Source organism: Python bivittatus, unplaced genomic scaffold, assembly GCF_059951505.1.
Source record: "Python bivittatus isolate LINGU-HERP-01145 unplaced genomic scaffold, Pbiv_v1 ctg000350_np1212, whole genome shotgun sequence".
NCBI lineage: Eukaryota > Metazoa > Chordata > Lepidosauria > Squamata > Pythonidae > Python > Python bivittatus.
The window spans coordinates 43558119-43575708 of NW_028277074.1; the positions used below are offsets into that span (position 1 = coordinate 43558119).

General features: G+C 36.7%; 1 protein-coding gene across 3 annotated transcripts in view; it reads right to left on the bottom strand.

Annotated features, from left to right (window-relative positions):
• The window catches only part of AFF3 (ALF transcription elongation factor 3), a 277229-nt gene that overhangs the window by 22494 nt on the left and 237145 nt on the right, over positions 1 to 17590 (bottom strand). For 2 of the 3 annotated variants that reach the window (XM_088145043.1, XM_088145042.1), the window contains exons 12-16: positions 15952 to 16076; positions 12181 to 12379; positions 10865 to 10992; positions 8314 to 8377; positions 4533 to 4669 (exon numbers count right to left, since the gene is read on the bottom strand). In XM_088145043.1, the coding sequence (XP_088001169.1) occupies positions 4533 to 4669; positions 8314 to 8377; positions 10865 to 10992; positions 12181 to 12379; positions 15952 to 16076 (653 nt within the window). Of the gene's footprint in view, positions 1 to 4476; positions 4670 to 8313; positions 8378 to 10864; positions 10993 to 12180; positions 12380 to 15951; positions 16077 to 17590 lie in introns of all 3 variants that reach the window. The other variant, XR_015796877.1, reaches the window with a different exon arrangement.

Sequence of the window (17590 nt, forward strand, 5' to 3'; positions counted from 1 at the left end):
TTCCTAGCATTTTTCCCGCAGGTGCAGGGTCTGCTTTTTTGTTGCTTGGATTGGACCAGCATATTGAGTGAAAATATGCCATCATGTCAGTGTTATCTTAGTGACCACAGAGTTATAAGGCCCAGTAAATAAAAATAAAATAAAAAATAAATGACAATATTGTATTTTACTTTATTTGATATATTGTTTTATTATAGAATTACGTTCACAGAGCATCTTTTTCAAAGAATATAGCACACAAGGTGATTTTTCCTTCTGTCAGCACAGAGACAGTATCCAATAATATTATTTTACCTTTACTGTCTTGTGGCCACACTGGAGCAGAAGAAGGATGGAGGTGAGGAAGCCTCCCTAATTCTATCTGTAGTGTCTTTGTAAGATCACTGTTCTCCCCTCCCCAGAGCATTAAAAGAAAAATGTAAGGGTTGACAAATGTTAAATAAACACTTTCATAAACAGATAAGTTACAAGGTACTTCATTATCTGCAAAGAGGACCAACTCCTCACCATGTTGCAGGAAAGTTGCTAAGAAGAAATAGAGAAAACCTCTGCTCGGTCATTTTTCAGGGGATAAATGAATTCACTATGAGTAATAATTCATTTGCTGAAATTCCTACAGCCCTATCCCTCTGAGCTCAATAAACATGAAGGGTGTATTAGATTCTACTTGGAAGAGACCTTTTGGCTGAGGCAGCTGCCAAAGTCTAACAAAAAAATGCAGAAAGTGAGAATCTCTCAGCCATTTTTGCAGTGGATGGGCTTCCTGTAAAGATGGCCACTCCCTTTATAGGACCCTAGTTATTCACTGCTGACTTTTGGAGTGAGTATTGATCCCAAAGCGGCAATAGACCAAGAAACACAGCCTTAGTGTCTCTACTTCAATAACAGGTAGAAATAAGTGGGTTGTAGAAAGCAACTTCATTTCAAATCCAAGTGAGGCTCAAAATGCATCTCAACTTACTGAAAACGAGAACCCACATTTTCATATCATTTTTATTAGAATTTTTTACATGAATAAAAGATAAACATGAAAAAATATATGAAGAAAAGAAAAAGATAAAAGAAAACGTGCAAGAAACAGTACAGATAGAAAAAAGAAAAAAGATATTTAAAGGTATTCTGATCTTCTTTACAGCAGTTACAAACAAATTATTGCCTCTCCTTCCCCTTTAAGATTATATTCCATAATTCCCTTCTTCCCATATTTAACCCTTTTTAATCCGCAAATCCAAAAATCACCAACTCATTTTTTTCCCATTTTCAGCAGAAAGTCCATAAAGGGTTTCCAGTCTCTTATAAAAGTACTTATTGTTTTATCTCTGATCAAAGTGGTCAATTTTGCCATTTCTGCAAATTCTGCCATCTTCACAATCCACTCCTCCACTGTGGTTATTTCAGTAATTTTCCATCTTTGTGCATGTAGTAGCCTTGCTGCAGTTACCATATACAAAACCAATCTCCCTAAATCTTTTCTAATTGACTCTCCATAAGTCCCAATAAGAAAAGTTCTGGTTTCATCTGAATATTAATTTTTAAAATTCTTTGCATCATCATGTGTATTTGTATCCAGTATTTTTTCATTTTTTCACAAGTCCACCACACATGGTAAAGTGTCCCTTCGTTCTTTTCACATTTCCAGCATTGATTAGAGGTACGTTTATGCATCTTAGGTAATTTCTCTGGTGACATATGCCAATGGTACATCGTATTATAGAAGTTCTCTCTTAAATTAATATGACTCCAGAAAAATTATCCAGAATGTATAAGGGTACTTCAAATTTATGTTGGAAACCTGGGCAACATTGATTGATTGATTGATTGATTGATTGATTGATTTATACATAGACTTATCCCCGCCCATCTCCCCGCAATGGGGGACTCTGGGTGGTTTACATCAAGTTAAAACAATCAATACATGATTAAAATTTATAAAAAGACAAACACATCTACACATCTACACATATGGAAAGAAGAGGAAAAAAAATCCAAGAGGCTGATGGAAGCCACACTAGGCCTCTAGGGGGCTAGCCAACCCCATTTCTGACAACCTCCCTCCCCGCCCCAGGCCAGATGGCAGAGTCAGGTCTTCAAATTCCTCTGAAAGGCTGGGAGTGAGGGGGCCTGTCTCACCTCCAGGGGCATGAAGGGTCATTTTATCATACCTTGTGGACTTGCAAAAAAGCCAGAAAATTTTGGGTTCAAATACATACATTGATACAAAGAATTTTAAAGACTAAGACTCAACTGAAACCAGAACTTTTCTTGCATGGATTATTAGACAGGCAACTAGAAAAGAGCCAAGGAGGATTATTTTTATATACAATCATTGCTGTGAGACAGCTATATGCACAAAAATGGAAAGATTCTGATATACCCACAATGGAGGAATGGTTGGTGAAGATGATGGAACTAGCAGAGATGGCAAAATTAACTTGTTTGCTTAGAGAAAGATCAACTATTACATTTATTAGTGACTGGAAACTCTTTATGGACTTTTTGCTGAAGAAAGAAAAGAAATAATTAGTGATTTATGGGTTTGATGATTAGAAAGGGTAGCTTATGCAAAAATGAAATTATGATGTAAACTTAAAGAGAGAGGGTAAACTATAAATGCATTTATAACAGTTGTCAAAAAGATCAGAAGCTGCTTCTTTATAACCTCTCCTCTCCTCTCCTTTTTTTTCCCTTCCCTTCCCTTCCCTTCCCTTCCCTTCCCTTCCCTTCCTTTTTTCTTTTTTCTTTCTTACTTATTCACTATTCTTTTTTAATTCATTTGTTTCTTTTTTAATATTTGTATTGCTTTTATTTTGTTAAAAATTTCTGTGTGTGTGTGTATGAAATTCTCTCTTAAATTATAACACAATGTGAATTTCAGTCCTTTTAATCACATTCTCTCCCATTAGTCCATCTGTATATTATAACCAAAATTCTTAGCTCATTTTATCATGCACTCTTTAACTTGTTCTTCTTCCATTTCAAATCTCAACAAAAGTTTGTACATTTTAACAATCACAAGTCCATCATTTGTGCATAATTCAATTTCAAATTCCGCCTTATGTTGTTCTATTCCCATTATCTTTTTATTTATATTACATCTCTCTCTTAATTGTGCATATGAGAACTACTGAAAACTAAATCCCTCTGCAGTCAATTGTTCTCTTGACTTCATCTTAAGTTCTCCATGTTCCTGTACTAACAAATCTTGATATGTTAACTATTTATCTTTGCTATTTCTTTTTTATAAAATGCTTCTTGTGCTGAAACCCATGAGGGTATTTTCGGGCATAGCCTTGGTTTATATTTATTCCATATTCTTAATATGGCTCTCCTAATGTAATGATTTTTAAAATTTACATTAACTTTAACTTTATCATGCTATAATAAGCCATGCCATCCAAACCTCAAACTTTGCTGCAAAAGGAATCAATAATAGAGGACAGTAAAAAGAAATTGAAAGATTTTTTTGAGAACAATCTTAATAAAGGCACCAACATAAGGACAGTATGGGATGCCAGTAAAGCCTTTATGAGAAGGCAATTTATACAGAGAACTCACATTTTCAAACGTTTGCCTGACTTTGATTAAAACAGTTTGTGTCTCCTGGTTTGTCTTGAGGAAAGAAGGCTAACATTGCAGTCAAAAACATGGAAAGGTCACAAGATGTTAGAAAACAATCAGTAGGTTAGTTGTGAAATACAAAAGCACATACAAGACTGATGGAAAAATATTACCATTAGGTGAAATTAATGCATTCATCTCAACTATGATCTAGTCTTTAATCTTGGATCAGACGGTAACCAAATTTGAACACTGGTGCAATTTCACAAAGGATCAAAGGTGGCTTGGCATATGTTTATTTTTAGGGAAATGCATAAGAATGCCACTTTTGTTTTTACTAATAGCCCAATTTATACCACCACTGAAAAGCATCCATGGAGCTTCTTCCTGCTTACAAAGTATGAAAGTGCATAACTTCTAGAACAGTGGTTCTTAAACTGGGGGTAATTACTTCCAAGAGGGTAATTTGGGCATATCCTGGGAGTAATGGAGCAATTTGTAATTGCTTGTTTGTGAGTCAAGGATCCAGTTTGGGATTGCCACTGCCAAGATGATTGTGTAAAACAAGAGAATCTGGGTTTTTTTGTTTTTTGTTTTGTTTTGTGGGGGTAATGACATTATTTGAGACTGGGAAAAGGGATAATTGGGTCAAACAGTTCAAGAACCATTATTCTAGAATAAATAAAACTTCCATAAGAATAGAACAATGTATCCAAACATAGTCAATCAATACTAAAAATGTAAACACTAATATTAGTGAATTACCTTCTCATGCATAAATTATTGTTCATAGTTAAAAATAGTGGTGTGCAAAATGTTCCACATTCAAAGTGTGATATTTTAATTTGAAATGGTGTGGTTTGATTTCAAAATGCTTCAACTGAAAACAGTTTGCACATCCCTAGTAGAAATACTCACATATACTGTATGAGCACAAGAACCAGTCAATTGTCAGAGTATTCCAGCAGACGCACCTGATGAGTTCCACAGTTTCGGCGTACATTGTGTATGGGGACTTTGATTCCATGGGTCCTTGTTCCATGGCATTTCCACACTCAATAAATGATAATGCAGCTTCAGCATAATTCAGTGCCTTGCCAAATTTTTCCACCTTCAAGACAAAATCAGCAGGAAAAACATGATGACAAAATACTGTATTTATGCCTATACTAGAGTAGAAATGAATTGTTACTAATGTTTTCTTTGGTATATATGCAAAGGGGCAGAATATTTATATTAGTAAAAAAAGGAGACTTGGTCTGGTTTGGATTATCTTAAGATAAGATTTGCATAAGATTTTTGCCCCAAAGTTACTTGCTAAGTCAGAAAGTGTCTACTTAACCTAATTTAATTTGAACCAAGAAACTACTATTTCAGCTTCAGAACAAGCTAGTATTTTATGCTAACTTTCAGCTAGAATTTAAGATCCTGGATCTGAAGTTGGTAAATTTCTCAGTACAGGAGATAGGAATGCCTGGTTAAGTACTAGTTTTCTAACATATCAAGATCCAGGAGGTGGCAGCCCCTAACTAACTTTGGAGGCTAAGCAAAGTCAGCTGGGTAAGTACTTGGATGTGAGACCGTATACAAATTCCAAAGCTGTTGGATAGACTGGGAAGTTAAATGCCCTGGACGAATGCATCAGTTTTGTAATGCTGCCAAGAAAACTGCATGGATGCTGTTTCCAGGAGATGTGCTTCATTTGATGGCATCTTTACATTTAGCTTAATAAGGCACCCCATTAAAACAAAAACAAAAAAAACCCCAAACCAAATTCATGTCTTGATATGCTGAAATATGAAGTATATACCAACACAGCCAAGTTGATCAGTAGCATTTACAAATGAAACAGGGAAATATGGATAGGAGTGGTCAAAATAAATAAATGCAAAGAGAAATAGGGCTACAAAAATATGATCTTGTATTGTACAGAGTTTTGGGGCAAAGTTCAGAGTAAATCTTTGAAGTCTAAGCATCTCTAGTTTAATCAGTGATCATTTTATTCTCTTTTTTTGTGCCTCTGAGTCAGTGTTTTGACTCCAGGCAACTGCCTTGGCTAGTCCCTGCAGTTTTCTTGGTGAGGTTTATCAGAAGTGGCTTGCCATGGCCTGCTTCTTCCTAGGGCAGAGGGAGAGTGACTGGCCCAAGGTCACCCAGCTGGCTTGGTTACTAGGCGGGACTAGAACTCCCGGTCTCCCAGTTTCTAGCCTGATACCCTAACCACTACACCAAACTGGCTGTCTCACTTTGTTCCAGCATAGCATTTGAAAGAAATATGCAACATTTTAATAATCCCTTCATCAGTAAATAGTGGATAATGTTCAATTTTATTTCTTATGACATATCATAACAAATATTTTGTAATGGCAGATACCTGTGCTCTCCATATGGAACATGGCACTATGGTGTAGCGATTAAAGAACTGGGCTAGGAGTGAAGAGACCCAGGTTCTAGTCCACCCTCAGCTACAGAAGCTCAAAGAGTGACTTTGGTCCAGTCCTTCTCTTTCAGCCTAACCTACCTTGAGGGGAAAAAAATTAGGACAATGGAGCATGATATATGCCACCTTGAGCTCTTGAATGAAAAGCTGGAAATAGACAGATAGATAAAACATTTGGAAGCTTGTGGGAAGAGAGTCTTCCATTCTTTTTTGAAAGCATGTTTACACAAACCTGCGGATGTCATTTTAATCTCAGCTTTCAATGATTTGTACTGTTTCTGCTGCTCTGTTTTCTCCCTCCCTTCACTTTCATTGAGGATTAATTTACATTACGACTGACATGTGAAGAAGAGTTGAAACATATTCCATATGGTGATTGGGCCAAACAGCTGGTTTAAACTATGAAATGGGTCATTATGTATATTATATCATGTAAGTACATGCACATGCATACATACACACAAACACAATAGTGGAATCAAGCAATTATATTGTAAAGACATTCTAGAGTTAAAATTTCATATACTGTTGGCATATGGACTGCCTTTGGAGTACTTCAGAAACTTTACTTTGTGTATAATGCAACAGCACGTCCATTGGTGAGGACAATATTCTTGAACTGGTTTGATATTGACACAGATGTGTCAGCTACAAGTGTATTTCTGGTCAAAAATCCAAAGTGCTAGTTTGACTATAAAAGCTATAATGGCTTGATCCCTGATCATCTCAGGACATTTTTTCACATATGCGTTTTTCCTAATTTACTGTAATACTCTGTGAGGAGGTCTTCCTTCACTGATCCTCAGATTCAGAAATCTGTGGGGTTCTCTTTCAGGGCAAGCTGGTATGATCCTCCCCCTCTTATATTTTTGGATTGGTTAAAGGCAGTGGTGTACTGCTAAGTGTTTAAGAATGGGCTGTACTCGCTCCATTGTTCCCCTGCACCACGCTGCTAGCTGTGGAACAGTTGATTGGCACGCTAGTGATGGGGCTCACCTCTGCTGTCAACTGGCCCACAAAATTCCAGAAAATTTAACAATTGGCTCTCACGAGCCAGTGTGAGTCTGCTCCAGCACACCACTGGTTAAAGGCCTTCCTTTTCCAGAACGTTTTTGAGGATTAACTTCGTTTCTACTATTCTACTGTTGGGAGGATCACTACAGCTTTATGCTGATTATTTCCCTGTTAGTTAATTTGTTTTATTTTGTTACTTTCAAACTTGCTATAAAAATTTTTTAAATGTTAAGCAGGAATAGTTATGTATAGAAATCAAGGAACAAAGGGGAAACTTAGGAAGACAAGACCAGAATGTGGCCAAAAAAAAAAAAAAAAATCAACATCTCTAATGTCATGGCTAATTATAAATGTTTATAAAGACAATTGGCTGACTAATAATCAGCAGTTTATTTATTTAAATTATTTATATGGCCGCCCATCTTGTGGAACACAACTCTGGGTGGCTGACAACCGCAACAGAATCACAAACATTAAAACAATCAAAAACACAAACCAAGAAAAACCAGGTGCCTAATCCATCATCTACATCCATTCATCTATGCAATCCCCAGGCTCCAACCTTATTCCCCAATGCCTGGGGGAAAAGTCAACTCTTTATGGCAATACTACATGTATATTGTACTGAACACATGTTTAGCATTAAATTAAGGCCCACAGATATCAGGAGAAGCTTGCAGACTAAGGATAATGTGAGGGTATTCAGTGGTGGTACCCAATGCTGTTGCATTCACAGAAGGCTCGTGGGTTTAGTAGAGGTTTTCATGAATGAAAGGGGTGGGTGATAATTATGGCAAATTCCCCCTTTCTCTTGCAAGCCTTCACAGTGCAAGGTACTTTGGAGCCTTTTGAGGAGGTGGGGAGGCATACATAATTGCTTATGGAACAAACTGAGGGTTTGCAAATAGTGCTCCATCCTCCTCATGCTCAAGGAAATCAATGTTGGATCAAACAGCCTTCTGAGAATGTTAGCACAGGCCTGGCCACAAAATAGGATTTAAATCTACAAATGACCCATTATGTATTTGATAATGGGGTCTGCTACACTAATGCAGTGTTACACCTGTACAATTTTTAAAAACAAGAATAGTACTACCTCCAATTTTAATTTACCTAAAATGTATCTATTAATTGATCTTGGATAAGTGTTTATATATTTGGTTATATTAAAATCTGTCCTAGTAAGACTAATTTTCATATTAGAAAGATTTAAAAATTAATATTAGTTAATTTTTCCTAAGAAAGAACTTTTATTGTACAGATAAATTGGAATAATGTACCAGAAATTCAAGCATTCTTACCATTGCATCTGCTTTATGCTTTTTTCTTTTAGCTTCCTGCATAAAATAATCTAAATTGTGCGGTCTAGGATGAAAGGAAATATAATAAAAAATTGAGCTTGATATATATTCCTTGTATATTAAAAAGTTTTACTTAATGGTATCTCCAAAACAAATATGTGCTAAATATTTCATGGATTCCAAATAATGCTAGAAAAATTAGGCAAAAATAATTTATCAAACTATGCAGAAACACCACAAACAACATATAATAATTAAGATGCAAAATAACATCTTTTTCCAGTAAATGTTTTCTGAATTTAAATGAGAAATGCATCCTAGAGTTTCTACAAGTAAAGAACCTGATTTATAGCATTGCTGAATTGCAATTTAAGATTTGTAGCTAAGTGTCTTAGAAAATATGTTTTTTTGGTGTTTGGAGACTGTGGTGGCATGGATGGGGAGAAACAGACCTAGGCTCACCCCAGCAAGACTGAGTGGTGGTGGGTTTTAGAGCCCTCCTAGATCTGGGAACTTTCTATTATCGGTTCTGGATGGAGTAGCTGGTACACAGCTTAGAGTTTCCGCCTAGACTCTGGGCTCCTGCTTGAAGAGCAAATGGCACTTGTGTCTAGGAGGGCCTTTGCCCCAATCCATCTTGTGTGCCAAATGTGCCTGTTCCTGGATAAAGAGGTCTTGGTCACCACTTGCCTGGATTACTACAACATGCTCTACACAGGGCTTGAAGATTACTCAGAAGCTGCACGTGGTGCAGAATGGAACAGCATGGGTAGTTATGGCTGCACCTTGATATAGTCATGTAACTTTACTAGGTGAATTGCCCTGGGCTCCCAGTAGGCTTCTAGGTTCAAGGTGTTGATTGTCACCTACACAGCTCTTCATAGTATAGGACTGGGTTATTTGAGGGATCTCTTATCTGCAATTATGTCTGCCCAGCCAACTGAGCAGACATGTCTCAAGTTCCTTCTATTAGACAATGTTATCTGATGGGACCCAGAAAGCATACTTTCTCTGTCATTGCACCTGCCCTGTGGAATAGTAAATCCACTGAGATCCAGATGGCCCCAATTCTGCTGGTCTTTAGTAAGACTCTGAAAACCTCTTTTTTCCCTTGAGCATTGGGCCAGGACATTAGGTGAGTGAGCAAAACAATTGCATTATGTCTTGGTAAAGAACACTGGCAATTATCACAGCCCACAGTTCTTCAGGATAGGGGCAGTTAACATATCTTATAAATAAAATATAAAATAAATGATCAATAAGGCATAAATATAATCAACATATATTTATGTTCCACTTCAGCCACCCTGCTACATGGAAAATCCTTATATAGCCTACTAAAGCAGGCCAGTGATTCCAACACCAACTTAAATAAAAGAGGTGAAAGCAGACATCTTTAATAAGCTCCACATAGCATTCTAAAGGATAAAGAAATAATTCAATTGGAGATAACCTCTGTGATAGGTTAGAACACCAGTCAACAAAACTTAAGGAAATACCAAGTTTAACCAAAACATATTTCAAAAATCTAATCTGTATGCCACAGGTTTTCTTGATGTCCAAGACAACCTCTGCTGAATCTAATGTACCTGTTTGTGTATCAAGTATCTGCTAATAATCTAGTATCTGATGCTTGATGTCCTTTAATGAAACCAGGCTGTGGAGGATGAATGAACAAAGATAGCAAAATTTGTTGTCTTTGAGCCAAAGCAGCTCTCAGAATGTTAGCATTCATATTTAAGAAAGACACACTCTACAAGATATTCACCTGTTTTTAAAATTACATATATAAAATAATGACTAAAGGAAGAGGGGAGAAATTTTCTCTATAGAGCATCTTTGTAGACCTCCAACAACGTGGGAGCAAAAAATATAATAAAATAAAATACCTTATAAGAAAACAATCAGGGCCAAGAGCCTAATTTCAGTAATTTAATTGAATCAATTATTTCTTATAGAGATAAAGGTGCAGCTTGTAAATTGTTTGATCTGATTAATCTTTGGAAGCTTTGCTTTATCAACAAAAATCACTCATACCATAAATATGACACAACTTAATAGTTGTAAAATATAAAAACATTATGTATATCACCTGAATTTTCTTGATTATAAGGATAATATCATTTTGCTACTATTCTTTTAATCTGAAAGGCTAGTTTACCAGATTTCCTCTCTAAATCCCAATAGTCTTGCTCAACATAATCTAAAAACTATTCAGTATCAACTACACAAAAATGTTTAAGTGCCATTTAAAGATTTTTCTCCAATACTGTTTTTTACAATAATTCCCTACAATGGTTTTAATGTTTCTTGAACTGATGATACCATTAAAAAAGCAACGTTAAGTCTGTAAATAAATATCCAATTTTTTAAAAAAATACAGCATTTCTGACAAATATGGAAGGCAACTTTATTGGTACATTTGAAGTCCAGAGATATGTACTTTTATGATGCACTGCCCTAAGTGTTTTATTTTAGTCTAGAAGCAGTTTGTGGAAGGAAGGGAGGGAGGGAGGGAGGGAAATTTCTACCAAAGAAACAATTGACTTACCCATCGTTTACTATGAGTTTTGTTTTCCTACAGGTTTTGGGCACAGTCAATATAGGTGACCACGGTTCTTTTTGGCACTGTGTCTTGTTGCAGAATAGAGTATTTTCTGAACTGATGTACATGGCTTTCTGAACAAACAGTAAAATTAACAATCAGGAACTAATTGTGGATTCAGCTATTGAGAATAATGGTAAACAACTGTAGAGGTATTATTAAAATTAGAGACTATTTCCATGTAATGTTTTTTATGGATGAGAACAATTTCAGCTCAGAACAAAATAAAAAACCACACTCTTTCAAGTATGGATATTTTTATTTATTCATAAATCTTCCAAGTCTATGTTGAGAAAAATAAATAACCAAATCTACTAGCAGATCTCTCTCTCCCTCCTGTATATATCTGAATCCACCTCTTGATCAGAGAACTCTTTCAATGAAATCCTATGCTACACACATCTATCAAAAAAGAAATGTCTTTGAATTCAATGGAACTTTCTTCTAGATACTGTATGTGTGCATAAGATTACAACCTGAGCTGTTTAATCTTATGAATTTTAGGATACAATTCTATACAAGATTACAAGGAAGTTTAAGTTCTATTGAACCCAGAGAAAGATAAGATTAATCATAATGAAATATGTATGGCTTTGCAAATGACATTTCAATATAAGAAGTGTAACACTTTTTTGTATGTTTTCCACATGGGTTGGACTACCATTCCTCTATTTTCCAACCATCGCTGTGGATAAAGGGAGCTGTGTTCCGTCCACTTAGAGGGTACAAGTTTAGGAAAGATTCATGGACACGCATCCATGAATGATCCTTGCAACCAAGTGACAAGGCCAGCCCTACTGTTATACAAAATAGGGCAGGTTCAATATACTGCATATCTTTTCCATATTTATTCAGACCTCTAGATTCCAATTTGGGGAAGAGTTAAAGTAGTATGTTAAAACACCTGTAAAATTGTTTTAGAAATGAAGATTTTTTTAATGGAGAAGTTTTAACCCAACATCAGAAGAGAATGTCTACCAAAAGAGACAGAGAGGAAGAGGTAGGGAGGAAATATAAATTATATTGTCTCAGGCAGATTTTCACAAAATCAATTTTCCATGCACTGTTCTCCAGTTCACAAAATGGTATATGATAATGCAGCATTCACACTTGGGATGTCACCAGAATCAAAGTTTTCTCACCTGACGCTATAAACTCCAAAAACTCCTAAGAAAGACTTTTCCAAACAGTCTAATGGACAGGACTATATAGGAACAAAATGAATTTTTAAGTACTTTAAATACACTGTGATCAGAACTTACACTGAAATCTCCAGGATGTAGATACGATCCAATTTCATTCTTGTGTTTTCTACTTGAGGATGTGGAAGATGAAGGGTTGCTACCATTTGTCTTGCCAGAAGTTAAATCATCATTATAGAATTTATACTTTGATGCATCAGAGAAGGGGGAACTAGGTGACTGAAGCATTTTCTCATTTTTATTTATTGATGTTGCCAAACTAAAAATGGAAATTACAGTGATGGACAATCAAAATGCTCAGAATGAGAAATACATATTTTTATATTATAAACATTATCAGCTTTAGCTTAACATCAGGATGAACTCTGTTAATTATTATTTTTTCTGGAAACAGTGTTATAGCATCAGCATCAAGAGTTGTTTGGCAAATTGGATCACATTTCCCCCTCTTCCCTTTAGGGCAAGCTTTAATTCTATGGTTAATGTCTACTTAAAGTACTTATTCAGAAATGAGGACTTGCTTTAAAAGCTAGTTGGAAAATAAGATGAAGCTTTTAAAAATAAATTTAGGTTATGGAACACTGTTTTACAGTTACAAGTGCCTTTTTATAAGACACAGTAATAAAATCACATGGACTAAACAGAGAATACAGGTAGTCCTTGCTTAATGACCATTCGTTTAGCAACTGTTCAAAGTTACGACAGCACTAAAAAAAGCTACTTATTACTGGTCCTTGCACTTATGACTGTCTCAGTGCCCTGGGGTCACGTGTTCGTGATCTGGGGACTTGGCAACCAGCTCACACTTACAATGGTTGCAGCATCCTGGAGTCATGTGATTGCCATTTGCAACATTCCTAGCCGGCTTCCAACAAGCACTGATTTAATGGGGAACTGCATGATTCACTTAATGACATGATTCACTTAACGACCACAATTATTCACTTAACAAATGCCACAAAAAAATTGTAAAATCGGGTGCCTTGCTTAATGACCACCCTACTTAATGATGAATTTTCCAGTCCCTATTGTGGTCGTTAAGCAAGGACTACCTGTATGTGTTTATAGGGAGCTGGAATATCTCTGCACTTGGTAAACTTAGCACTTAAATAATTTAATATAGGGCCTGAGGAGACGGAAACATACAACAACCCAACAAAGACAACAAAACCAAATGTTCTAATACCAGATCTGGGCTGCAAAAATCTGGATGTCCATGGGATAAAAACAGATTATTGTGTATCCCTTTGTTATCATGTGGATTTTTGTAACCCAGATCGCAGAGCCCTAGTTCTAAGAAGTATCTTGGGGCAATCCCTTGAGCCACTAGTGACTTTCTCAATACACCTTGTCCTCTGTTACAAATCATCTGCTTGTGATTTTTTTTCAGAGGGACCATTTCTGTAGGCACCAGGCATTATAGACTCCTCTCCTACATAGTCTAGAGGAACTGATGCTCTGGCTCTTATACAGATAAGATCCTAAAAACAGTGTGTTAGGTTTGAAGAACAAAATACAATGAATAAAGTGGTATATGGATACAGTGGAAAGAAGGGTGGGGTTTGCAAGGATACAGAAGCATAGAGGGGTATAGTGAATAAGATTGGTATAAACTAGATTTAGCTATATTGCCTTTTCTTTAATTTGTGTCTTTAATTTCTTTGGCTATTTCCTACTTCTTTTCTGTGCTTTGCTTACTGTTGTTTAGACTGAAAGGGAATAGCAAGATGGGTATGTATAAAGTAATGAAAAATACCTATAAAACATTGTGATTTATGTAAAAGGCAAATGATAGTCCAAGATAGTGGCTGAACATTTTGCTTTTACCTATTTTTAATGTTGGATGTGGCTTTTCCTTAAGATTCTTTCAAATTCTTTGAGACCATTTTTCAGAGAGCAAACTTCAAACATCACTTGCATAGTCATAATAATATCCACTAAGCAGATACGTTATCTCTCCCAAGGAAGTATTTCTGCCACTACAGAATTTTATTTTCCAAGCACTCAAATTACATTTTTTAACTGTGATCTCTTGCTCACACATCAGTTGAGTTAGCTGGTGCAATTAGGACTGAGGTTATGCAGAAACACAGCTGAGCTAGCTATTCCCTGATGGCCATGATTTCACATGTAATAGTAAACACAATTACTTTATCTCATGCCCATGTTATTTTGTGACCTTTCTTAATTTATACACACTGTTTAAGCCGTAATACACACAGAGGTTCCTAGATGCTGTGTCATTACCAATAGGAGTGGGCCTTTGTTGGTCTCTGCATTGGACTGTAGTCCATGGGGAAAGACACATCAGGAAAGAGACTGAAATCAGACACTTTGCAATGGATTCTGGTAAATCAACACCATCATTAAAATCTTAGCCTAAAGGAACAGTAAGATAGGAAACTGCATTAAATCAAATCAGTTCATCACTCCATTCTGGATACTCTGACAGATACCAGCTCCTCAAGGTCTTACATATCACCTATTAATTAATTACTTTAACATTTGAAGCCAAGACATTTGGCATGCAGGTCATGAGTTTATCTTATTTTGATTCTCCTAAAGTTTTAGGATGAATTGTTGCATAGGATTCCATCTAACTAAAATGAGGAACTAACATGATAGTGAATTGAAGGTATTCACTGTTCCACCAGGTCAGATAGGGTGGGCACGCTTCAGGTCCCCTTGGTGGCACCCAGGAAGCACAGCTTCTCTGTAGCAGCCCGTGTCCTGTGGAACAATGTTCCCCTTGCGATCTGGCAGGCCCCCACACTCCTAGCCTTTGAGAAGGCCTTGAAGAGCTGGGTCTTCCTGAAAGCGTTGGGGTAGGGTGAGGCTGGAGCCCAGTAGAATGGAATGCAGATGTACGGAGGAGTGTTTGCTTTTGGGGAGTTTTTGTTACAGTTTTATGGTTTTTGATGTTTTTAATTGTTTTCTGAGCTGCCCAGGATTATGGTATATAAGCTGGATGGCCAAATAACTCTTTTAAATAAGTAAATAAACTCATGTGATAGAATGTTAGCAGGACCATAGCTAATATGAGAAAAACACAAGGAAAATATCAACCTGCTTTGGGAAGCGTTGTTTTGAAATATATGAAGTCCTTAAAAAAACTTCAAAAAGGTGGTTCCTTTTTGCCACCTTCACTGTTGAAAATTTATTTTATTAAGAGAACACCCATTCCAGCCAATTGAAAAACATCAATACAGTATAGTTTCATGTTAACAAATCAGAGAAGATGAGAAATGAGATAATTTTGGAAATATAAGTAATTTCAACAAAATTAGAGATTAATGAGAGTCACTTTTAATATTATTTATTTATTAAATTTGTATTCTATTATTCCAAACCAGGTTCTGATTATATTCTGTTCCATCCTAAAAATTCATGCCAAGGTGGCAATTTTAATTAACCAATTTAACACAATATTTATCAATTACAGAAAGCCCTCATTATGCATATTCTGGTTATCCACAGTTTGAAAATGCTGACCAGACTGTGGTATTCCTAGCACAATGTTTCATTAATCAATGATTTGAGGCATGTTTTTGGGTATTTTACACATGTATAAACTGGCAGGTGAGCTTCTGTGTATGCATAAAATATGTTTTCTCAGGCCTTGATATCCATGATCTCATTACTGGGACCGTTTGGCTAGAACAAAACCATGGTTAACAAAGGTGATAATACATAAGTATGTTGATCAAACTGAGTAATTGTAACTAGGTTAGCAGTGGCCAACCACCAATTTGTACTGACAAACAACTTTCTATTCTTTAGATATTAAGTATCATTTTTACACTGAGTAATAGAAGGCCTGATAATACATACCTTTTTTTAGTGATTTTGAAATGATTTGGTGTAGAAATAACTTGGGCTGAAGCAAGCAAATTTGAGGAACATTCTTGCTCAGTGTGAATCTTCTTGGTCTCTCGGTTTTCATCCTCATTTTCATACTAACAGAAGAAAAAAAAAACACCTCCTATACAGTATATGGTATTTTGGTAGAAAGTTATAGAAGCCTTGCAGAACTTGTATTTTACTACAGTTTGGTAGTTAATATGAAACATGAACTATCATTTTATGTTAATTTATTACTAATTTTCAGATGCGTTCCAAATCTTTGAGGTCGATGGTTGAAGCAGACAGGGGCATCTGCAGAGGAGGGTAAAAAGATGGCAGTCCTGCCCCTTCTGTATGTGCATCACACATAAAAACAGGAGTGGGGTTTCCATTGCACAGTTGTGACTGCCGTCTTGACTTTTTAAAGCCCCTTTGCAGACCACCCTAGAAGCAAACAGTGCGTGCTTATGGATCTTTCAAGATACAGGTCCCAATCCAGCTTGTGGAGGAAGCGACAAAGAAAAAGGGGCTTGTAGCCTCCCCCTTTGTTTACAAGCCATTTGTGGTCCTTGCATCATGCCAAAAATTGCACTACAAAGTAATGCAAATGTAGCATGTGTTGCAAGATCTATTCCAGAGCAGTGATGCCTCAGTGGAGGTGGATTATGGAGTCCTTTTTAATCCATTAAGCTTCTGCACAAGGTCCATTCAAACTCAGTGGTCTTAGTGAGCTATCGTATACACAAGCTTCCCTACTCTTATAAACATATTATTGCAACTCTATCCCTGTCCCACACTTCCAGCAAGGAGAGACTTGCCTACATTTCCCAGTGTATCACCTCACTTCTTCCTCCCGGGGGAACAAAGAAAGAACCGCTATCATTATTCATTTTCATATGCCCTACCATTAGCTGCTGTTGTCTGCAGCTGGGTGCCTAAAGCACAGGGGCAACAGCTGCTATCAAACAACACAGCCAGACGGCCATCCGCCAGTCCTTAAGCCAGCAGAAAGCTATGCCAACGTAAAGCCTGTTGCCAAGCCCTCTTCTGCTTTAGTATAAGGCTGACAAATGAGGCTGTCCTTACAGTTGTAACGTAGGACAAGTTAAGGAAAGTGATGAATGGATTTCCTTGGCTTCATTTCTCCTGCTAGCAAGTGTCACCTGCAGGCAGGAAAAATTATCACCAATTGCTCTCCTGAACATGGGGTGCGGCAGGGGCTTGGAGAGGAAGTGACTTGTGACAGATGGTTAGATTTAAGGGCTTAACCATCTGTCAAAACTTGCTACTTTTCTATCGGTTCATGGACTGCAGGAAAGTACTTTACTGTGACTGTGTGGCTATGCCTACAGTCCTCAACATTTTTATTTTCAAGCTGTTCATCATGCACAAGAAATTCTTGTTTGTCTGAATAAAATTTAATCTGCAAAGCAAAGCTGGGATCCCCACTTCACTAAGATATTTTCTCTCAAAGTGCTGGGTCAGTTTCACAAACTTTAGATGAGTCACTGTTTCTCACCAACCTTGGCTCCTAGTATGTCTTCTAATTAACAACAGAGCTTTCATACTCTTGCAGTTCTGCTACGTTGGTGCTTTATAATGCTGCAGGCTAGACTCATGCCAATCT